The 22,168-nt window shown below is 43.4% G+C and overlaps 2 protein-coding genes across 3 annotated transcripts in view; both read right to left on the bottom strand.

Annotated features, from left to right (window-relative positions):
• The window catches only part of MTF1 (metal regulatory transcription factor 1), a 44,883-nt gene extending 34,505 nt beyond the window's left edge, over positions 1-10,378 (bottom strand). For both annotated transcript variants that reach the window (XM_070404763.1, XM_070404761.1), the window contains exons 1-2: positions 10,291-10,378; positions 8,243-8,701 (exon numbers count right to left, since the gene is read on the bottom strand). In XM_070404763.1, coding sequence (XP_070260864.1) covers positions 8,243-8,650 — 408 coding nt within the window. In that variant the 5' untranslated portion in view covers positions 8,651-8,701; positions 10,291-10,378. The remainder of the gene's footprint in view (positions 1-8,242; positions 8,702-10,290) is intronic.
• A 1,074-nt stretch (positions 10,379-11,452) lies between these two features.
• The window catches only part of INPP5B (inositol polyphosphate-5-phosphatase B), a 55,071-nt gene continuing 44,355 nt past the window's right edge, over positions 11,453-22,168 (bottom strand). Inside the window, 8 exon segments of the mRNA XM_070404764.1 lie at positions 11,453-12,576; positions 12,821-12,932; positions 14,019-14,146; positions 14,428-14,521; positions 16,251-16,364; positions 17,445-17,680; positions 18,744-18,906; positions 20,951-21,061. Of these exon segments, the coding sequence (XP_070260865.1) occupies positions 12,464-12,576; positions 12,821-12,932; positions 14,019-14,146; positions 14,428-14,521; positions 16,251-16,364; positions 17,445-17,680; positions 18,744-18,906; positions 20,951-21,061 (1,071 nt within the window). The 3' untranslated portion in view covers positions 11,453-12,463.

Below are 22,168 nucleotides of genomic sequence, written 5' to 3' on the forward strand. Positions count from 1 at the left end.
CCGAAAAGAACAAAAAGCTGGGTCTGAGTCTGAGAGAATTAACTCTACACACATTAACAGCCCATACTAAGGAACGGAGTCTCTGATTCTGAGCACCCAGCATATGAACATTCTTACAAACGAATGACTGGCTGGGATACTGTGGCTGAAGGAGCTGCCCTTCCCTCCCCATCACTAGGGACTTCCCTTTCCCTCTCCCTGATACAAACTCTGCTCCTCTGCTGGCACTGATCTCATTCCTTCCACACATCCTGTACAACCAGAGCTCAAAGGAGAAGTAGAAGAGCTGTGAACTGACCTCATTTCTTCACCAGGCCGCCCACTGTCCACCACAGAGCTACATTCAGACAGCTGTTCCCACTCCTTAACCTTTCACCCTTAGAACTAATGGCATTGTGCTGCCCCTAATTTCTCAGCCCTTTTCACAGCTAACAGGTCTGTGTCCTTTCTCCCCATCTTTGCAAAAATAGTGTACTATGCTAGAAAGGCATAGACAGGCTTTAGCATGCAGAAAGTCCTCAGTTCACCACTTGCTAATGGTATGTTTCTAGGTCTCAGTTTTTTCACATGTAAAATGAGGGTCAATAGTACTTATTTATAAGATTGTTATGAAAATTAAATACAAAACTATATTAAAGCCCTTGATACAGCAACTCCCATATAGCTGGCACTCAACAGACGCAAGCCATCGCACCCTCTCCCACTGCTACTGCCAGCATAACAGGAGTCCTCCTTCTTTAGCTTTAAGAGCCTCAGCTTTGCCTGGTGTCCCAACTGCCCACTGTGGAAGTACAGTGGAACCTCGTTTCTCAAACTTAATTTGTTCCTGAAGGCTATTTGAAAATCAAATCATTTTTTCCCATTAGAAATAATGTAAATTGAATTAATCTGTTCCAGAACTCCAAATGATTCCTTATTTTAACCTTTCTTATAAACAGTGCATGTCTATTGTACTGTTTAACCTATAATAAACACTTTAAAAACAAAAAGAACATGAAATGTAAATTTAACAAAAAGGAAAGGAAATACAGTAAAGATGAAAATTTTACAATAATTATAAGTAGCATCAAAAGCAAAAAAACACAAAAATATTCACAGCACAATATCCTGAGATTTTAACTGTGGTAAACTGACTCATATTTTCGCATTCTCTCCTTTATCTGTCACCTGAGAGATGCATGACTCATCATACAGGTATCAGCATGAAAGGGCTGTCCGGTTGAGAAGCGAATTGTTCGAGATGGGACGAGATGGGAGTTGTTCGAGAAACAAGGCTCCGCTGTATCTATCAGTGGCCTGGGTGCTAAGGAAGTCAAAGGGAGCCGACTGGGAGAGCAGAGGATTAGTGTGGCCAAGGCTGGAACCCTGCAGTAGGACTACAAACCTGTTCTCATTTAAAAACATGGTTATAAACCATGGTTCACATTCCATAGGGTATTCACATGACAGTTGAGCTAATTACGAGTTATCGGGACTTCTGCAGACTGTCCTGGAACCTAACCAAAATTTATAACTTTGTTTCAAGGAGTTCCTACCAGAGACCAATGTAAACTCTTCTTAAACTGGAAATTACCTCCCAACCTCCTTCAAGAACCATGTGGGCCAACAAGAAAGAGAAGTAAATAAACATTCACTGAACAACCACGATGAACCAGACATTAAGCTAAATGTTTTATGCTTAGAGTGTTGTATATTTATTATGAATAAATGTCATTTCGTCTGCACAAAATGCAATGAGATATTTTTATTTCAATTTTACAAGAGTGGTAACAGAGCAACTTGTCCAAGGCCATATCGTATATACCAAAACAAAGATGGAACCAAGGTCTAAGTTATCCCTGTGCAAATCAAGAAAAAACAATTTTAAGAATAAGCTTGGTTTAAATAAGAGAAAGACATGAAAATACAAATTCTTTCTCCAATGTTTCACAATAGCAACATTTTAGCAAAACCCAACAGGTACAGCCTACATAACATGTACATCTGAGACCTGTTATTCCTGCAGCACCATGTTGGAAAACCACCCTTGTCCCTTTTCCAGTCCAGCAAGCCCCAGTGAGGGAAATGCTGATGACGGGGAGAGGTATGTAACACACATGCAGGCTTGCAGGGGACAGCTCTATAACAGCTTCATCTGGTGGTAAACGGAAAATGCTTCCAGCCCTGGACTCCTACGGAACTTTGTATATACAGCTTCTAGCAGTCTCCATACTGGATTCTAAGTCCTGGGGAGGAACTATTTGACAAAAGTAGATACCCAACAAGTAAAAGCTGTGGAAAGAATGAATGGATCCTTAACTCTAGAATTTCAAGCAAAAACTGTCTCTGTCTTTCCTAGTTCTCAATGGCAATTCCATGGGAGTTCAGAAGGAACCTGTACAAAAACATAATGATAGTTTATACCAGTGATTCCCAAAGTGGGCGCTACCGCCCCCTGGTGGGCGCAGCAGCGATCCAGGGGGGGCGCGGTGATGGCCACAGGTGCATTTGTTTTAACTTTTTTTGTATTACCTTTCTATTCTGAGTTCAATAAATAGTTTCATAATTTCAAACTTCAATGTTTCTAATTTACACCTTTCTTTACTATATTTTACGAAAAAGGTAGAAACATTAATACATATATCTTTCTGTTTAATTGCTATTAAAATTTAAAAAAAATTAATTTCCAGGGGGCGCTGAGTAATATTTTTCCTGGAAAGGGGGCGGTAGGCCAAATAAGTTTGGGAACCACTGGTTTATACAAAGAATGAAAGTGGCCGGTTCCCCTCTGGAAAAGCCAGCACCCTCCTGGTTTGAGTGGACCGATCATTCCACAGCCCGAGGGACTGATAATGAGGAACGAGGAATTGGAAGTAAGTATCCCAAAGTAAAGGTCCCACTGCAAAAAGGCTCTGAAACCCTGGAGTCAGATTTCCCCCCTTACTCTTCTACTTCAAATCTGTCACACTAGAAAAAATAAGTCTCCTTTTGTCACTAACCAATATAGCAAGCAGCCTAATTCATAAAGCATCACTGTAACTGTGCTTCTCGATAGAAAAAGATACTCCTTCTCAATCAGTGCACTGGAATACTTTGGTACAAGAACAACATATTCGGTATATGATTGCTGGCTTTCTTCACACGTCTCCGACAACTATTCAGCAGAAAAGTGACAAGGTCGGTAAGCCACAGGGGTGGGGGGCTTCGGGGGCAGCACTACAACAGGTGGTTGTGCATTATGTTCACCAATGTGTTTCAAACAGAGATGGATGAACATGAAAATGTTCACAGCACAGTATTAGTCCTGGCAGGTTCTCAGGAAGGGCAGAGATTCAAGTTTGGGAGCAACTCTTAAGAATGCTGATTTGGAACAGAGTAACACTACTTTGGAAATTTTTCAAAGCTACCAAACCAACAGGTAGGCATAGTAAAACAGCAAGTATGAGAATAAGATACACGAAATTAGAGTCAGAATGACCAGTGTCCCTGTGGAAGGAAAAGACAGTGTCTGTAGCAAGGCTCTGGTTGGTTTATCTCTGTACAAGGCAAGCATGCGGAAAAAGCAATGAAGTACCGCCATGCGCTGCCTAATAACGAGGCTATGTTCTGAGAAATGCGTCCTTTGGCGATTTCTTCAGCGATTTCTTTGTGGGCAAACATCATAGAGTGCACTTACACAAATCTAGCCCACTGCACACCCAGGCTACAAGTGGTGTTGCTGGAATACACAAACCTACACAGCCAGTCATATAAAAGCACAGCACATACAATGATGTACAGTACATAGTACTTCATAATGACAATAAACGACTATGTTACTGGTTTACGTATTTACTATACTATACTATACTTTTTATTGTTATTTTGGGATGTACTCTTTATACAAAAAAAAGTTTGCTGTAAAACAGTATGCTGTGTTAGGCTAGCAGCAGTCTCACACATCTCGTGTTTACTGTATATCTTGATTGCATCACATTCTCCTGTGCTTGATTTAATCTCATGTTTTGTACAGTAACGTGCTATATAGGCTTGTAGCCTAGGAGCAACTAGACAATAGGAATTTTTCAGTTTCATTATAATCTTTTTTGTTAATGTAATGGGGTGACATTGGCTAATTAAATTATACAGGTTTCAGGTATACAATTCTACAATACATTGCAGCTCCATTACAATCTTATGGAACCACCGGCTCTATGTTGACAGGTCCCTCTTGACAGAAACATTGTTATGGGGCACATGACTGTAATAGGTAAGCCAACTATACACTACAGAAAGCAATGGAACAATCGGGGTAAACAGGAAATTCAGGCTAAAATCTGACTCAGAAAAATAAGCTCCCTAAGAAGCCAAGAAGACTAACTAGTTTTCAAATGATTAGATTTCTTAAGAGTAAGAGAATGGGAAATGGAGAAAAAGACTAAGTTTTAAAAAAGAAGGGAGGGGAGACAAGAATCATGAAGAGTGTTACCAAACAAATTTATAAAATGGATTTAAATGCCAAAAAAAAATAAAATCACTGTGAAAGCAAAAGCTAAGGTACTTCAGGAAGGCAAGTCTCCTGAATGCCTGGTCCTTAGCAAGATTTCAAAAGACTAAAAGCCACTGCTGCGTCTCTCTCAATCCCCAACCTACCCCACACCTATTGAATTCAAAAAAGAGGTTATAGAATCTTCCATATAGGCCTCATCAATTGAATGGAAAAATGTGGTGAGGGGGGAAAGTCCAGTGAGCTAAATCCTCAGTACACTGAACAAGGGTTCATACTAGTAATACCCTTGACCTTGTCCCACTCAACATGATTATCAATGACCTGAGACATGAACAGTAAACCAAGCTTGCCAGTAGTGCAAAGTGGGAAAGTGACAGCTCATATCACTGATTGCATAATCATTCCCTCCCCACCGCGTCCTCTTCTGTCCAGATCAGCATATCCCAAAATGTGTTCCCCAAAACACTGACTCTGGGAATGAAACTGAAAAATAGTCTCCCAAGTTCAAAACATTTGGAGAACTCTGCCTTTCCTTCCTTCTTAGTTATTAGCACATCAAAAGCTCTGAGAAACCCTGTAATAACCAAACCTCTGTCCTGATTTAACTTAATGTTTCCCTAACATTTGCTCTTGAAACACTTTCACTAGTAATCATTAACACTGATGGGCCCTAAACTATGTCAGATTTTTTGTGCTAAAAAATGATTCAATCCCCTTGAGTTACTACTGCCTTAACACTCTTCCTCCAACTACCATATTTAAACACACACACACACACAAACTTGACACTTCCTGCCTCCCGTTTCCTCACCACCCACCTATTTCTCCATCACTCAAAACTCAAAATCTGGCTTCAGCCCCCAGGGCTCTACTGAACATCTTCTCATGATGTGATCAACTGAGCAGATAGAACGAATGGCTCCTCTCGGGCCCTTCAATCCCTCTGCAGGGTCACACAGAAATATTCACACAGCTTGGAACGCTCTTCCCTCAGCTTCCACAACACTGCATTCTACCCATCTCTCTCTCTCTATGTGATCTATGGTTCTCTTTCTAACCCTTAAATTCTCAGATCAACTCTTACTTCTCCCCTGAGTAAACTCAGAGTAGTTTGAACTACTGTCCCTTCATGGATCCACAATTCTAATCTCAAGCCATTTCCTCGACTTCAGATTCATAGTTCCAATGGACTTCTCAACATGTTCACCTTCATTTTCCCCAAGGACTGTGCATTTAACATACTCCAAACAAACTCATCAATTTCTCCTCTTCTTGTCTTCTTGAATTCTGTTATGGAATCGCCATTCCCAGAGGGGACAGGGGCCAGCAGAGTCAGCTGCTTTTTCCTCAGCATGCACACAGCACTGTGAATATGCCTCTGTTAAAGGACCTATCACAGTGGACTCTAACCACTTAGCTCGCTACCTACACTTGAAGTTCTGCCAATCATGAAGAGATTTGGAACAGAGTAACCTTGTGGCCCCTATGCTAAGACACAGAAGAAACTCAACACACTTGGAAAATTGGATGAATCCTTTGAATCATACCCAATTCATGACTCAATTTTCAGACTCTCATAACATACCAAGTTCTCTTATACTGCAAGAAAAGCTCTCGATTTTCTCCACATAAAAGGCCACTATCCTTCATCAGACTCAAATGAAACCCCAAACCTAAACTACAACTATCTCCTGTCTGGGCAATCAAGAAACCAGTTACCAGAGCAACCTTTTTAAAAAGGCCACTCTAACCATATCACTTCTTGGTTCAGACACCTTCATGGTTTCCCTCTAGTTCCAGAATACAGTCCAAACCCCTTAGCATGCTACCACTGCCTTCCCTATCTTGATCTCTACTATCTTTCCACCTTTATCTACTACTACTCCTATGTTCTAGTCCACACTACAGCCAGTGGGCCAAATTCAGCCCACTGCCCATTTTGTAAATAAAGTTTTACTGGAACATAGACAATTGACATTTTGAGCCACATAATTCTTTTTTAAATTTAAAATTTTTTACTGATTTCAGAGAGGAAGAGAGAGCTAGAGCTAGAAACATCAATGATAAGAGGGAATCATTGAGTGGCTGCCTTCTGCACGCCCCCTACTGGGGATCAAGCCCGAAACCCGCACATGTGCCTTGACCTGGAATCGAACAGTGACCTCCTGGTTCATAGGTCAAAGTTCAACCACTGAGACACACTTGGCCAGGCGGGCCATATAATTCTTTGTTGTGGGTGGGCTGTCCTGCGCATTGTGAAATATTTAACAGGATCTTTGAATTATACCTATGAGATTCCGATAGCACTTCCCCCAGGTGACAACCAAAAATGTCTCCAGACACTGCCAGATGTATCCTGGGGACAGAATTGCCCCAAATAAGAATCACTAGTCTGGAGGTTTCCAAGTACAAGCTGAGAGTATGATGTCATTATTAATAAAATACATACTATATAGTAATTGTAGTACAGTGTCCAGATCAAGAGATGAGTCACACAGTATTCAGTGCTAGTGGACTTACACTGGTGAGATTATGCTCAATTATGAATTTTAAGAGGAATTTGGAAACTGAAATTCATACAATCAAGGGTGACCAAGCTGATGATAAGCAAGGGGAAAATGTCATAAGAGGGATCTTTAAATAAATGGAGGTGTTTAGCTTGTACAGGTGAAGATGAAGAGAAACCCATGAACTTTAAATATCTGATGGGTTGTCCTTCGAAAGGAAGGTTTAACTTGCTGTTGTTCAGGAAGGCAGAACTAGAAGGAGTGGGCAACTGCAGGAAGGCCGATTTTGGCTCCATACAAGTAATAGCTTTCTAACAATCAGAGCTGGCCAACAAATCTATTAGGCTGAGCCGTGAAACACTGTGCCCTCCTCATTCTGGAAGTGGTCAAGCAGAGACCAGGTAAACTGATGTCAGAGATGCTATAGAGATTACTGCTTGGGGTAAGGAGGTGGGACAAGATGGTCTCTCTAGGGCTCCTTCCAGCTCTGAGATCCTAAGGCTACCAAAGGAAAAGCCATATGTCATGAATGCCCCATTTCAAGACCTTCATTACAACAGAAAACTATTTTGCCAAACGATTTACCCTATGATATTTGGCAACATTTTACATTTAGTCCCTGCATTGCAACTACCAGTGATCTATTTTTTTCTAATTGACCTTCAATTAGTTCTTATATACTGTATATCACTACCTGTAAACCACATCTTTTATTCTGCTAATAATCACCACCTGTACAATGTTTTAGTTTCCAAAACACTGTGACATGCATTACCTTACTCAACACTAGCTAAATAAAAGCATGAAAACTTATTTTAGATAACCTGCTCTCATTTAGTGTCTCTTGCCTAAATTTTTTATGAAAGAAAACTAGCCTTTATTATTCATTCAACATTCACTAAAAAAACATATTCCAGCAGATACTCCATCTCCAAAACAAGTCATTTATATATAACCCGGAGGTAAGCCAGATCTAGTCATTCCAGCATCAGAAATATAAATGTACTTCAGTGAGATTTCTATTTTATTTATCATTTGGGGAGGAATATGAGAAACATTATACTTTCGTTTTCCCAAATTTCAATGTAGCCTTACAAACCGAAAGTTCCACAGTCACAACAAAACGTGAAACATGAATTATTGACAAGAAAGCCACTGTAGGTCCTGATGGCACAGACTCCTTTACTTCTCGCTAAAATTGCCACCAAGAGCTGTGTAAGGACTTTCCCCAAAGCCAAACTGAGCCCTCACCCACCGCTTTACTTACTTCTTTACGTTTTGTTTCTGGACATTCCGACTGCAGAGTGAGGGTTGCACCTTCGATATTTCTTGGCATGGGCGTGGAACCAGGGTTTATTGTTAAATGAATCTGATCTGGTGAGATAATGTGTTGCACATAACCCTGGGACATTGCTTCATGATCTATTAGATGAAAGCCCTCTTCACCCCCTACTAGAAAAGGCAAGGGTTCTCCACACTGTCCATCATCATCTTCATCCTCCAAAGTGCCAGGGTCCTGCTCAATAAGAACAGTTGTCCTATCGTACACAGTTCCAGATGAGGAAGGCACCAGTCCGTTTTTATCCACAAACCTGAGCATCCTGTCATCAGGGGTCAGCTCATCTTCGTCTGCCTCAAAGTAGATGATGTTGTTATCTGGACTGTGTTCCCCCATGGTTCAATTGTGCTCAGCCCAATTGTGAGAAATGGAAAAGTAATGACTTGTCTGCAATAGAACAAACCAGAGTGAGAGCCACACCAGCACCTCGGGGCCTTCTCAGCAACCACAGGGGCTGTTTTCCTGTCCTTTCAAGACCAGGTCGAAGTAAAGAAAAAACCATCTTCCCTGGGAATAACTTTTTAAGTTTTACTTTGAAACCATCAAGTCATTTTAAAAGCAATGCCTTTAAAAAAACAACAACACTGAAGTAAAAAGTAGCATTTCACAAGACCTTCCAAATGTGCTTTACTGCCAAACAATTGGAAGGTTGGTCAAAATACCTACAGGGGATTAAGGGGCAAACTGCTTCAAGTCTGAGTTGCCATAAATCTTAAAAGTAAGGAAACCTCACTCAAATATGACCCCAAATCAGACCAGGAGGCAGTGCAGTCTATGGTGGAAGGAGCAAAGTTTTGGAGGCAGGGTCACCCACCTACAATTTCCATCTTTGCCACTTACTACGTGGGGAACTTTCCTGTGCCCCATTTTTCTGATGCATAAGGTGAGACTGGTCATTTCTGTCCTCTCCAAGTTGTTATGTGAAATAAAAGAGATGATGTACATGACAGCAACAGAAAAGGAAACAAGTGTGAATTCCTTCCTTTCTTCCTAGAACAGATGGTTCAGCTTCTGAGTAGAGGGGCTGATCCTTAACCAGACACGTCTAATGAAAACAATTTTACCTCCTAAAACAATCTGGAACCCAGCAGAAGCATCGCTCGTACAGTGTGCTCTCTGCAAGGAGGGAATGAGGAGTTGTTGTTTCTAGCGTCCCTAGCACAGTACACTGACACCAGGAGTCCAGGAGATGTCAGCTAAATGAATGGAAGACCTGCAGATACACTCTCTTGGGAAGATTTGCTCTCTTGGGAAAAATACCAAATGTGAAGCTTTCCCGTTTTGGAATAGTGATTTACCTGCAAACACTGAGGTTCTACAAATGTGAGTTTGGCAGGCAGAACAGAGAACTGAAAAAAGAATCCCATCACTTTTGGTTTTCAGCCTGGACTTCCACTTTATCTTTCTATTCTGCTCTGGATTAGAAAGTGAACCTTTTACGTAGTGGGGCCGCTAGACAGAGAGACAGTTACCAGAGACAGGCCGAGGGAAGAACCCGCCCGACCCTCTGCTCTGGCTTACGCAACCCGGTAGATGCACATTTCGCTGCATCTGTGAGGAGAGAGAAGCGCACGGGGCCCCACCGGGCTGCCCAGGCGCCGTCGGCGGCAAACAGAGACCAACTGTCCGAAACAAACAAGACCAGGAGGTTTGAGGATGGCAAACGAGGAGTACAAACAGCACCCCTGAGAGGAGGCTGGGAAAGGAACCTGCCTAGGAGAGCTCCCAGCCTGGGCTACTCGGAAAATCTGAAGACAGGCTGGGGGGCTCCGACCCTGGCGAAGAGGGGCAGGGTCCGGTCTCCATGGAAACAGGGGAGGGGGCTGGATACCCATCCCCATGGAAACAGAGGAGGGGTGGGGTCTCTATGGTGACCGGACTGGGGTCTCTACTGGGAAATGCTTCAGGAGGGAGCCTAAGTCCCGCGCCCCCCCGGGAAGTCCCCAGCCCAGGCCGCGTCTAGTTCCGCCTTTTACCTCCGCGGCTCCCGGCAACGGCGGCAGCGACAGCTTCTCCTCTCCCCAGCGGCACCATGATTGCCCCCACCTTCCCCGAGCGTCACTTCCGCTTCCGCTTCCCGGAGGAAGGAGGAGAGCCGGGTTTCGCCTCTCCCTGGCGCCGCTGGTTGGTGTAGGGGGTGTAGGGGCTGAGCTCGAGCCTCCAATTGGCGAGCGGGAGGGCGGGGCGCCTGGCGACGTAGCCAGACGGTGAGCGGGTCCCGCGCAGGGAAGTGTGCGCCGTGTCCCTCAGGGCGTCTCTCCCGCGGCACCAGACGCAGGGAAAGGGGATCGAACCCCTACACTAAGCCGAAACTGCTTCAGTCCGGCTTGCGCTGCCGCCCTCGCCATGGCAGCCACCACCGCCACAGAAAAGACCACAGTTAGGTATCCGAATTCCGGCTGGGACCCGCAGGGGGAGCATGGAAGGCTGTGGCACTCCCGCCATTTCTCTGTGGCCCCAGCTTCTCCTCATCACCCAGCAAAGTTAATGAACATAAGCCGGAGGGTCCGAGAAAGGAAGATTGAACCTGAAGGGCGGAACTAGGGAGTATTCCCAGCCCCGCCAGAGCCCGCCGCCGCCTCTCCCCAGCGCGTGCGCGCACAGGAGCGCAGTCGCTCGCTGCTGCCCCGCGGTCTGTCCGACTTTCCCAGGCTGAGGACTGTGGGCTCCCAGCCGGACTCGCGCCGGGGCGGTCAGCGCCACCTACTGGCCATTCCCAACGGCTCACATCGTCATGCTACTGGCTGGTACCTCCTAGTAAGTCACATTTTACACTGCCAAGTAGTGGTGTTTCAGGGCCCAAGAAGCAATTTTGATTATGACGTCATTACGCTCCACAATTTTCTAAATCCCTGGAAGATCCAGCTGTTAGAACATCCCAGCAGCCAGCACCTGTTTTTCCCCTAAGCTACTTGTATGGAATATCCCAAGGGCAACAACCCCCAGAGACTAGACCACCAGTCAAAGGGTTCAGGCCATGCCTGTCCCATCTCTTGCTTGAAAAATATGAATAGTGACTGCACCCACCAGATGCCAGGCAAATCTCTCTCTGGCCCCTGACCAGCTACCCAATGCTTACGCTGCAAAAGTCCTGCTGCAGAGAACTGCCATCTCTTAAGAAATAAAAACACAAACAACCACTGTTAAAAATACATTTATCATTAAAATATATTACACATATGAGAGAGGGAATGCATCAAAACAGTTTGGAGAATTTGCTGGCCCAGAAAGTCCCACTTGTTTAACCAGAACACCAATTTCTTCCGTATTTTCATTTTCAAGCCACTGTTGACCGCCGTGGCTGAGTGGCCAGCCCCGGAGGTGTTGCACGACATCTGAGCAGGAAAGGGAATAGGGTTTGCATCTGCATGTACACATGTACACAGACAGCGTGCTAGAAGCATCTGGGTGGCTATAGCCTATTTACCCTGCAGCTGCCTCACATTCTTGTCGTCCAAGTCAACTTATTCTCCTTTCAGTTCCAAAGTGTGTTCAAATATCTGATCATGGGGAGCTCAGCCCAGGTGACAGGGAAGGTACTGACTATGCCCTGGAGACAGACTGAGTGAGCACAAGTACAGTTATTTAAACATTAAAAAAAAAAAAAAAAAATAGAGCCGACTGGTTGGGCATTGTCCTGTGCACCAAAAGGTTTCTGGTTCCATCTCTGGCACATGCCCGGGTTGGGGGCTCGATCCTTGGGGAAAGGCGGGGGGAGATCAGGCAGAAGGCAGCGTATCGATGTTTCTCTCCCTCTCTCCTCCCTGTCTCTCTAAAAAAATCAATTTTTTAAATATATTTTTTATTAAGATATTACATATGTGTCCTTATCCCCACGTTACCCCCTACCCCCTAAAAAAATCAATTTTTAAAAAATCTTTAAAAAAAATAATCTGTCTGTGTTAAATTAACTAAAGTTGAACATTGCATGTCAGTTTTATTGTGGTGGGTTTCTCTCATGTCCTCACAACTCGCAGCAGCACGAAGGGCGATAGGCATGGTGGGGGGAATGGCCTGGGCTCAGGAAGCTGGCAGTTGCCACTCTAGCTTCCAAGTGGCCTCACGTCCTCCGAAGGCCACTATCCAACGGAAACAGGTGGGACTGGTAATTGGATGCTTCCGGTAAAATAGGAGAAGAGACACAGAGGCTCAGGGTGAGTTGCAGAGGAACTGGTGAATAAATTCTTGAGCCTTCTTCTCTGCCATTTCAAGCTTTTGTTGACCAGCTGGGTTTCGAAGCAGTAAGCTGCCAAATATGCTAGCTGCATGAAAAACACAGAAAACAAATGATTCAGCAAAAGAAGGTACTAATTTTTTTGTGTTGTTATGAATGGGGAAGGGTCCCCAAAAGCAAATTTTCTGCTTTAAATCCTGTTTGAGGGTAAACTTTGCCCAGAACTTGAGATTTTAGTTTTATTAGTGGACTTGGGACCTTCCACAACCACATTTCTTATAATGAGTCTCTCAGCTTGCAGAGATGCTTCCCACAGACACCTGGCTACTTACCTAGAATATTCTCATCCAAATGATTTTTTTCTGAATTTTCCAGCAACTGTCGCAAAAACGCCAGCAAGTAGTGGAAGACATTTTTGTGGAATGTGGGGAGAGTAGAAATGACCTGAAAGAGGCAGAATTGGGATTTGCCTTTTTATTCATTCAATTAAATATGTGTCTGCTATATTCCAGGAATTGAGTACATGATCCAAGTACATGAATAAGACTGTGCACAGAAAACCTTGACCACTTACCATTTGGCACAAGTGCCAAAAGAGAAGCACAGATAAAAAGAGAGAGAGAGAGAAGCACAAATCAAGTACTATATGGATTTAGAGGTCAAACTTCTAACTATGTGCTCTCCAAAGACTTAGGGAAATAGAAGACATAGGTCTTGAATATAAGACAAGACTGGACTTGCAGAGATAAGGACTAGGGTTTTTAGGACAAAAGAAAGCATAAAAAAGGACAAGAGAAGGAAAACAATGAAATAAGGAGAGAGCACTTTGTGTGAAGTCATTGTTGGCAGGAGCATAACTGAAGAGGCGCTAGGCCTGGAAGGGATCAGGCTAGAATTCAGTGAGTACTCCATCTATCTGCACAGGAGAATCAGTTAGGAAGCTTGTACAAAGTATATTCCAAAAGAGATTTTGATTCAGTGAATGTGGGATGAGGCTCTAGCACCTGTATTATTAGCAGGTTTTCTAGATGATTCTGTTATATATGTGAGCAACTAGAGTAGATCATAGAAAGTCTTGAATATTTAAGAAAATCATTCATTGGCAATAGAAAGCCAAGTATGGTCTTTGACCAACAGTAACACGATGAGAGCTTTAGAACACAACCTAATGGCAGTATACGAAACAAATCAGCAGAGGGAGAGCCTGAACGCAGGGCCTTGCACCAAGGAAAGTGGAAGGAGAACGGAAGGAAAAAGATGGGTGGTAGACCAAGGGGACTGGGCATGTGGGAGGTGAGAAATGGAGGAGTCAGAAATGACTCAGGTTTCTGGGTTGAGTCACTACAATTAAGTGTGATGCCATTAAAAGAAAAAAGGGAGGAGAGGAAAAACAGGTTTGGGAAGGAAAGATACAGGTAAGTTTCTAAGATATCAGAAACATGTGAGGGGCTGTGACTGCTCTGTTCCCTCAGGCCCCAGGAGGCCTGGGGCTACAGCTTGTGTATGCTGATGCTCAGTGCTTCCCCTCACCTGTTTACTTGCTGTGTAGTTGCCAGAACACTCCAAGCAGTTATGGTAGGCGCTGTAGCAGATGACAGGCTCTGGCAGGCTCTCCAGGAAAAGCAGCAAGGCTTCGGCTACCGAATGATTGCTAGGGGCTTTTGGCCCATCGTTAAGGAACAGGTGGTGCTGCTGCCCATGGTTAGGAAAAGGCCAGAAGTGCTACCTGCCTGCTAGCTTGAAGGAGCCAGGCTGTATGTCAGCTTAGTTGGGCCCTCCTTAGTTCCTACTATATTGGTTGCTTAACGTTGTGAAGACTTCTCTATGCAAACTTTAAGTAAGAAAAACATGATAGCTGAGGGCACAATATCTGATTTTGAGCCTTAAAATATTATTTCCTTTTTCTCACCTCTCTTACACACACATACACAAAGGATACAGAGGGTATCAAGGTTCTCAATCATTCCAGTATCCAAACAGTCCCTGATGTGCTCAAATTCCAACCTTCGGCCCGGCTGTTGAAACAGATCTTCCTGCAAAAGGGAAGAAAGTCACAAAGTAATTATATTCTCAGAAAATCAGCAATGAATTCCTGACCTAGAAATGTCATTTCCAGCAGAGAACAAAAAGAACCATGTAGTGAGGCCTTTGAGTCACCCTGGTAGACAACCTGATTTAGGCGGGTGTGGCTAATTAATTCATCTTGCAGGCTTTCCCAGGCAGGCTCCCACAACAGGTCTTGATAAGACATCTTTTATAAAACTATGGGTAGGACCTATGATATACAACAGTAAGATCCAGCATAAGGGAAACTTAAAAGCAGCTATGTTTCCTGCAGTGTTACAGAGGGATTAACCAAAAAAAGAAAATGATGAAGAAATTATATCATTTATAAGATGAAGAAAACTAAAAGGCAGTTCAGTGCTTTATGAAAACAAGATTATGGCAATAAAGGTATTTCCAGTAGTCCCAGGGGACTTTATATTCCTTTGTTTTATAAAATGACAATGCCATCTAACTGTTGATAATAACCATATTACATGTATTGCTCAAAAGTTACACTTCTCTACAGAGAAGGTAGGAGAGCATGGTATGTAAGAAAGTGACCTTGCCCTAGCCGGTTGGCTCACTGGATAGAGCGTCGGCCTGGGGACTAGAGGGCCCCAGGTTCGATTCCGGTCAAGGGCATGTACCTTGGTTGCAGGCACATCCCCAGTAGGAGGTGTGCAGGAGGCAGCTGATCGATGCTTCTCTCTCATCGATGTTTCTGGCTCTCTATCCCTCTCCCTTCCTCTCTGTAAAAAATCAATAAATATATTTTTTTTTTAAAAAGAAAAGAAAGTGACCTCTGTCCAGCCGGCGTGGCTCAATGATTGTGCATCCACCTATGAACCAGGAGGTCACGTTCGATTCCTAGTCAGGGTTTATGCCAGGGCTGCAGGCTCAATTCCTGGTAGGGAGTGTGCAAGAGGCAGCTGATCAATGATTCTCTCCTATTATTGATGTTTCTATCTCTCTCTCCCTTCCTCTCTGATATAAATAAAAATATATTTTAAAAAAAGAATGTGACTTTTCTAGCCAGACTCCCTGGGTTCAAATCCCAATCCTGTCCACTTATCAGCGTTGGGACCTTTACCAAATTATTTACCTTTCTGAGAAATAAATGAGGCAATACTATAAAACACTTAGAACAATATTTGGTACATTGTAACACTCAATAAGTGTGAAAGAAAAAAAGTGAAAAGAGAATATCCTAAGAATATATGTTGCTCCGTCTCCCCATATATAGTAAATGAGTCAGTGAAACTGGCCAATCTGATCTCAATGAAGGTTGCCCAAGTCACTCTAGAAATCATGCCTCCTGACTCACACAACCTGGGAATTCCTCCTGCCTCTACCTGGCTTGTCCACAAGTTAGTCCAGCCCATTTCCAGAAGCTGGGGCGAGTTCCTCAAAAGGATACCTGGCCGAGAGCCTGAGAAGGCTCTAGATGGCTTTCTACATGGCGACCGAGGCCAGGGGAGGGACCATGCGGTGCTGGGAAGGCCGCTTCCCTTGGGGGTAACCAAGTGCTCTATGTAATGTCACAATCCCCAAGGGTGTGAAACATGAACCTATTTATCCGTCATTCCCTCCCTGAGGGAAAAACAGCTTTCCACAGGTTCTCTGGATTCAAAGCTTCTTACACCAAACATTGGGGCTGATGCTCTTTCTCAGGGCAGCCTGCCCTCCATCAGGTCTGACTGTGGAAGCACCACCCACCTCCTGGGCAGCATTTCGGTACAGGTAGTCAACCATCATCCAGAGCTCTTTGGGGACTTCCATGGGTTTCTCCAACTGGCTGCCATCATCTTCAGTCCAGAGTGGCATCAGAGTCTGAAAAGAAATAAAAAGCCTCAGAAGCCCCACCAAGAGAACTTATGCTCTGCTGGCTTAGGAGAACACAGGATGTGGGGACAGCAAACCCGTGGGAGAAGGGGGGGCATTTCAATGCCCCTAAGCAAACATTCCACAGTCGGAAATGAAATCAGGTGGCACAAAGTACAAAGGTGATTTTTTAGAATTGGGAATGCATTATAGCAAGAAGTGTCAATGAATTGGGTGACAATATGCATCAACTTCTTAGAAAAAAAAATCCTGCCTATAGCATTTCAGTGTCAGAGCTAGAAGGACACTGTGGTCCAGGGAAAAAGGACACAGACTTGAGAGTCCAAAAACCCGGATGCAAGGTCCAGGTCCATTGCTAACTTGCCATGTGACCTGTGACAAGTCAATCTCCTTATGAGGCCTCAGTTTTCATTTGTATAATGGAGAGGATGGTGTTCAAGAGTACCTAGATTTAAAAATGCATGGGTGGAAGGAGCCTATTATGTATTACTATAAATCTGCTCCAAACTAGTTGCCTTGGATTAGAATTGTCTCCATAGGAGCCTCTGAGGTCTCAGAAAATTTAGTTTTGGATGATATGTTACCAAATGATGATTAAAAAATAAGAGAAAAAATAAAATAAAAAATAAGAAGATGATCATGGGCCAGGGAACCTTCATTATCATCGTATCCATGGCTGAGTTCCTCTAATGAACTGTGTATGCAAGACTGAAAGACACGGCCACAACATTTTGTAGCTTTTTCTATCAAGTGGTAGAATCTCTTCCCGCCTTTGGAATCTGGGCCAGCTTCACAATTTGCCACCATCTGATTGCAACTGCACACATGAGCCTAGGCGAGATCAGCAGAAGAGCTACACAGGAAACTCACAGAAGCAGGAGGAGCAATAATTGGTTGCTTTCAACCATTACAATTTCAGGTGGTTTGTTACACAGCAATACTGTGTATAACTGATACGATAAGCCAGCTCTAGGGAGGCTGAAGAATTCTCAGATCCCTGGGCATATCCTGTTTGACTGACGTGGCTGCTACACAGGACCAGGTGTTTCCTTGTGGCACATAACTCACCAGCTCTCTAACAGTTTCAAGCGGCAGGTCAGAGATTGGCTCCCTCATGTAGCACAGTGTATGAATGGGAGATCCGAAACAGCTGGGCACGTAGTTCCCAGACACAGACAAAAAGTAATCCTTTCCCCTGTCCAAGTGCAAAACAAGAATGTCCTCAATTTTGTCTTCGCCAGAGTTGAGCTTTGTAGCCATGGTCTTAGTGACAAATATCTCCAATTCAATCTCAATGGCCGAATCTGAAGAAAAATTTAAAAAGTAATGTTGGCTGGCGGGAGGCCAAGAGAAAAGAAGGAAAGAAGATACAAAGGGAAGAGAGTCACCAGGCCTGAAGGGTTAAGGAAGGAAAATAAAAGGAAATAAGAGCCAACCAAGTATTTATGTGTTCGGCACTCAGGAGACACACGAACAGAGTTGACCGTCCAAGTGGGAATATGAAAACAACAAACAAAAACATGTGAATAGGCAACTACTATGAAATTCAAGTTCTAAGTAGCACAGCTTAAACTAGTAATTATTAATCACTAAGAAGGCATGGACCAAAGAGCTTACCCTGAGCAAGGTCAGATAAAGACACCTGATCCAGTAGAAAATATAATGAAACTATCACCCTGTGAATTGCCCACAAAACAGGCTTAATCCCTCTGCCACACAGCACAACATAGAGTGCAAAGGAGAAGTTAGGGGAGAGATATGCATGGTATATTCCAGAGCCAGATATAATTTTGGGGTCACCACCCCATTATCTTTCCCTATAAGAGCAACTGGGAGTTGATTATGGTGAGGCAGACAGTCAAAATGATTCTTTTTGTTTGTTTGTTGTAGTCCTCACCCAAGAATATGTTTTTATTGATGAGAGAGAGAGAGAGAGAAACATCCATTAGTTGCTCCACATACACACTCCAACCAGGAATCGAACCCACAACCTAGGTATGTGTCCTGACCAGGAAACAAACCCACAACCTTTTGGTATGAAGGACAATGCTTCAACCAACTGAGCTACTGGCAAAGGTTAAATATGGTGGTTCTTTTAACAGCAGCAGCTGCTTCACAGCCATCTTAGGTTTTCTCTTTCTGTGAAATTATGGAACAAATACATGACTGAGAATGCTTCTGAAGCTGAACTTACGCTCCTCACTATTTTATATTTTATTTGTAGATGGTTCATCCATAGGACTTTTTAAAAGTTTCAAGCAGACAACAGAACACTCAGAAACAAAAAGCTTATTACAGGAAAGTGAGCAAAGATAGGGTAGAGTGTACCCCAAACCAGTAACCAGGGACCTGGAAGAGAGGCCTTACCTGGCAGGAGGAACCCTTTGCTGGGGTTGGCATTCAGCCACTGCCTACAGTAAGACTCTTCACCAGGCTTGTTGATGAATTCAAACTGACAGGGTACTTGTCCGTTATGAATTGTAAAGGATTCCACTTGCAGTTGCATGTACTTCACATTCTGAAAACAGAACTGGGAACAAGCCCGGAACCCATCAGACCAATGTCCTCTTCCCGGCAACCTGTCCAGACACCCAACTGGGCATTCCTTGCCCTTTCTGGAAAGAAAATTAAGGTCCAGCCCCAGCTGGTTTGACTCAGTAGATAGAGAGTCGGCCTGCGGACTGAAGGGTCCCGGTTCAATCCTGGTCAAGAACACATGCCAGGGTTGTGGGCTCGATCCCCAGTATAGGGGGTGCAGAAGACAGCCAATCAATGATTCTTTCTCATCGTTGATGTTTCTATCTCTCTCTCCCTCTCCCTTCCTCTAAAAAAAAAAGAAAAGAAAGAAGGACCACCTCTTTCAAATCATGTTTCTTCTCTACGTATTTACCTGGCAGGCCACAGCTACTACTAAAGACCAATTGTCTGTGTTTATCCCAGAAACTCAAAGAAAGCATGTTGTTTTATAAATAAATTTCCTGAAGGAATCAACATTTGTATCTTCTATACCCAAACAAACTCAAGACCAAACTTATCTTTCCAAGTGGCTGGACATCTAAGGTATTGAAAATACTCTCACCATAAATACCCATTTGACTGACTTCTTGGTATTGTCAATTCTGAATGATCTATGCCAGGGGTGGGCAAACTTTTTGACTCAAGGGCCACAATGGGTTCTTAAACTGGACCGGAGGGCCAGAACAAAAGCATGGATGGAGTGTTTGTGTGAACTAATATAAATTCAGAGTAAACATCATTACATAAAAGGGTACGGTTTTTGGTTTTTTTTTAGTTTTATTCATTTCAAACGGGCCGGATCCGGCCCGCGGGCCGTAGTTTGCCCACGGCTGATCTATGCTGTGGCTCTTTCATGAAAAATCTTCAGCCCTAACTTGACTTCTCCCACTGACCACTGCTTTTCTATACTGCCTTCCCTACCATTCACTCAAGCATACCCAAGAAATTTGGACTCGATTTGATCTCAAAGCAAAGCATCAGTAGGAAGACAAACCCAATGCAAGAATACACACAGATTATATTAAAATTAAAAAACAAAACCAAACCCATTTTGGATCACCTTTGCCATTATTTAACTCATAGATGGCTCATGTGTAGGTGAAATCTATGAGTCACAAATGGTTGCCCTAGCTGGTTTGGCTCAGTGGCTAGAGCATCAGACTGCAGACTGAAAAGTCCCTGGTTCTATTCCAGTCAAGGGCACATGCCTGGGTTGAGGCTTTGATCCCCAGTAGGGAGTGTGCAGAAGGCAGCTGATCAATTATTCTCTCTCATCATTGGTGTCTCTATCTTTCTCTCCCTCTCCCTTCCTCTCTGAAATCAATAAAAATATATTTTTTAAAAATGGTTAAAGGCTTCTGGTTTAGAAGATCAGGAGATGAATATGATATAAACCAACAAACCCCTCTCTTCTCAGCTAGCATCAGCAGCCTCACTTTATCTAGAAGCAGCCTATCAAGAAAGACTAGAGTTCAGTAGTCTGACAGGTACCTCCTGGAATTCTGAGCCCTCGTAGATGAAATTTAAGCTCTATGAATAGAAGAGTCTGACGCTGATAGTCTTTCTTGTTTTGTTTTGTTAATCCTCACCCAAGGATATTTTTCCATTGATTTTTAGAGAGTGGAAAGGAGGGGGAGAGGACAGAGAGAAAGAAGCATCTCTGTGAAAGAGACATGTCGATTGGTTTCGAGGTCTGAGGCACATGCCCTTGACCCGAATCGAATTTGGGACCCTTCAACCTGGACCCACCCTTCAGTTCGTAGGCCAACACTCTATCCATGGAGCCAAACCAGCCAGGGCTGATGCTGATATTCTTTCTTTTTTTTAATTTTTTTTTTCATTGATTTCAGAGAGGAAGGGAGAGGGAGAGAGAGACAGAAACATCAATGATGAGAGAGAATCATTGATCAGCTGCCTCCTGGGGATGGAGGCCGAAACCTGGGCATATGCCTCTGACCAGAATCAAACCCGGGACCCTTCAGTCCACAGGCTGAGACTCTATCCACTGAGCCAACCTAGCTAGGGCTGATGCTGATATTCTTAACAGTCCTTCCTACCTCTAGCTTGGAGAGGGACACAGAAGGAATGTTGGCATTTTCCATCTTGTCCAGGGATCGAACAATCTCCTCCAGAGTCTTCCGGTAAAGCTCTTCATTTTTAACCCGCACCTGGAAGGAAACATCAGAGGCTGAGTGCCAAGGCTCTGCCCGTTTCTTCTTTTTCAGTACACAGGACATTCCCAGCGTTGGGAAGCAGCAATACAGAAAGTGGAGACTAAATAGATTTAATTAACAAAAGATCCCAACCAACAATAGACATAGAAGGGTCGCCCAGAGGCAAAGCCTGTGGTAAAGTCAACTGCTTCCTGATTAGCAGAAAGAGGATGCGGAGTGAAAGCCTGGTTGGCAGTTCTACCAGGACTCAGGACCAGGGCAGGGGGATGCTCAGTGCTTAGCTCTACTTGGCTTGCCGCTGCCAAAAGGCCTGCAGTAAGAAACGTCTCTAGAGCTTTGATTTAAAGCAGCATTTCTTTAAAAAGCATTTCTCAAGCTTGTTTAACTGCTCCATCAGACAAGATTTTCCAGGTTTTCCCTTCTGTATTTTGAATTATAAACACAATTTTGTCACTTTCCAATAGTAAAACTTTAATTATAATATTCACTAGGCTTTCTTCAAACCACCCACACCCTCATGGATTCCGATATACTTCTACCTGGACCCTTGAGAATTGATAAAATAAAACACTGAAGTCACTGAAGAAGAGATACAAATAGGGAATAAATGAAAAGATGTTCAACTTCACTAGTAACCAGGGAAATGGGATCTAAGATAAGGAAATATCTTTTTCTTTTGGCTCACTGTGTTGGGAGAAATTTAAAAGATTGATAAAACCCAGTATTAGCCAGGGTGTGAGGAAATAAGCTCATACATGGTTGGCAGGCGTGTAAAATGGTAAAAACTACTGGGAGGATAATTTAGCAAAATTTAATAAATTTAAAATACATTTTTCATTGAACCACTAATTTAACCTCTAGGAATTTCATTCTATAGAAATACACTGGTACACAAAAATATATGAAGGGTGGTTACCATAGCACTGTATATAATAGCAAAACGTTGGAAACAAATGATCATCAATATATACATTATGGTTCATTCATACTGTGGTGTATTTTGAAACCTTTAAAAATAATGAGGGAGCTCTGCCTTTAGTGTCATGTAAAGGTCTTCTGAGACACAGTCAGTGGGGAAAAAATATGTTCTCAGAACAATAT

Source organism: Myotis yumanensis, unplaced genomic scaffold, assembly GCF_028538775.1.
Source record: "Myotis yumanensis isolate MYYU_CA2020_CCGP unplaced genomic scaffold, mMyoYum1.0.hap1 SCAF_2, whole genome shotgun sequence".
Taxonomy (NCBI): Eukaryota; Metazoa; Chordata; class Mammalia; order Chiroptera; family Vespertilionidae; genus Myotis; species Myotis yumanensis.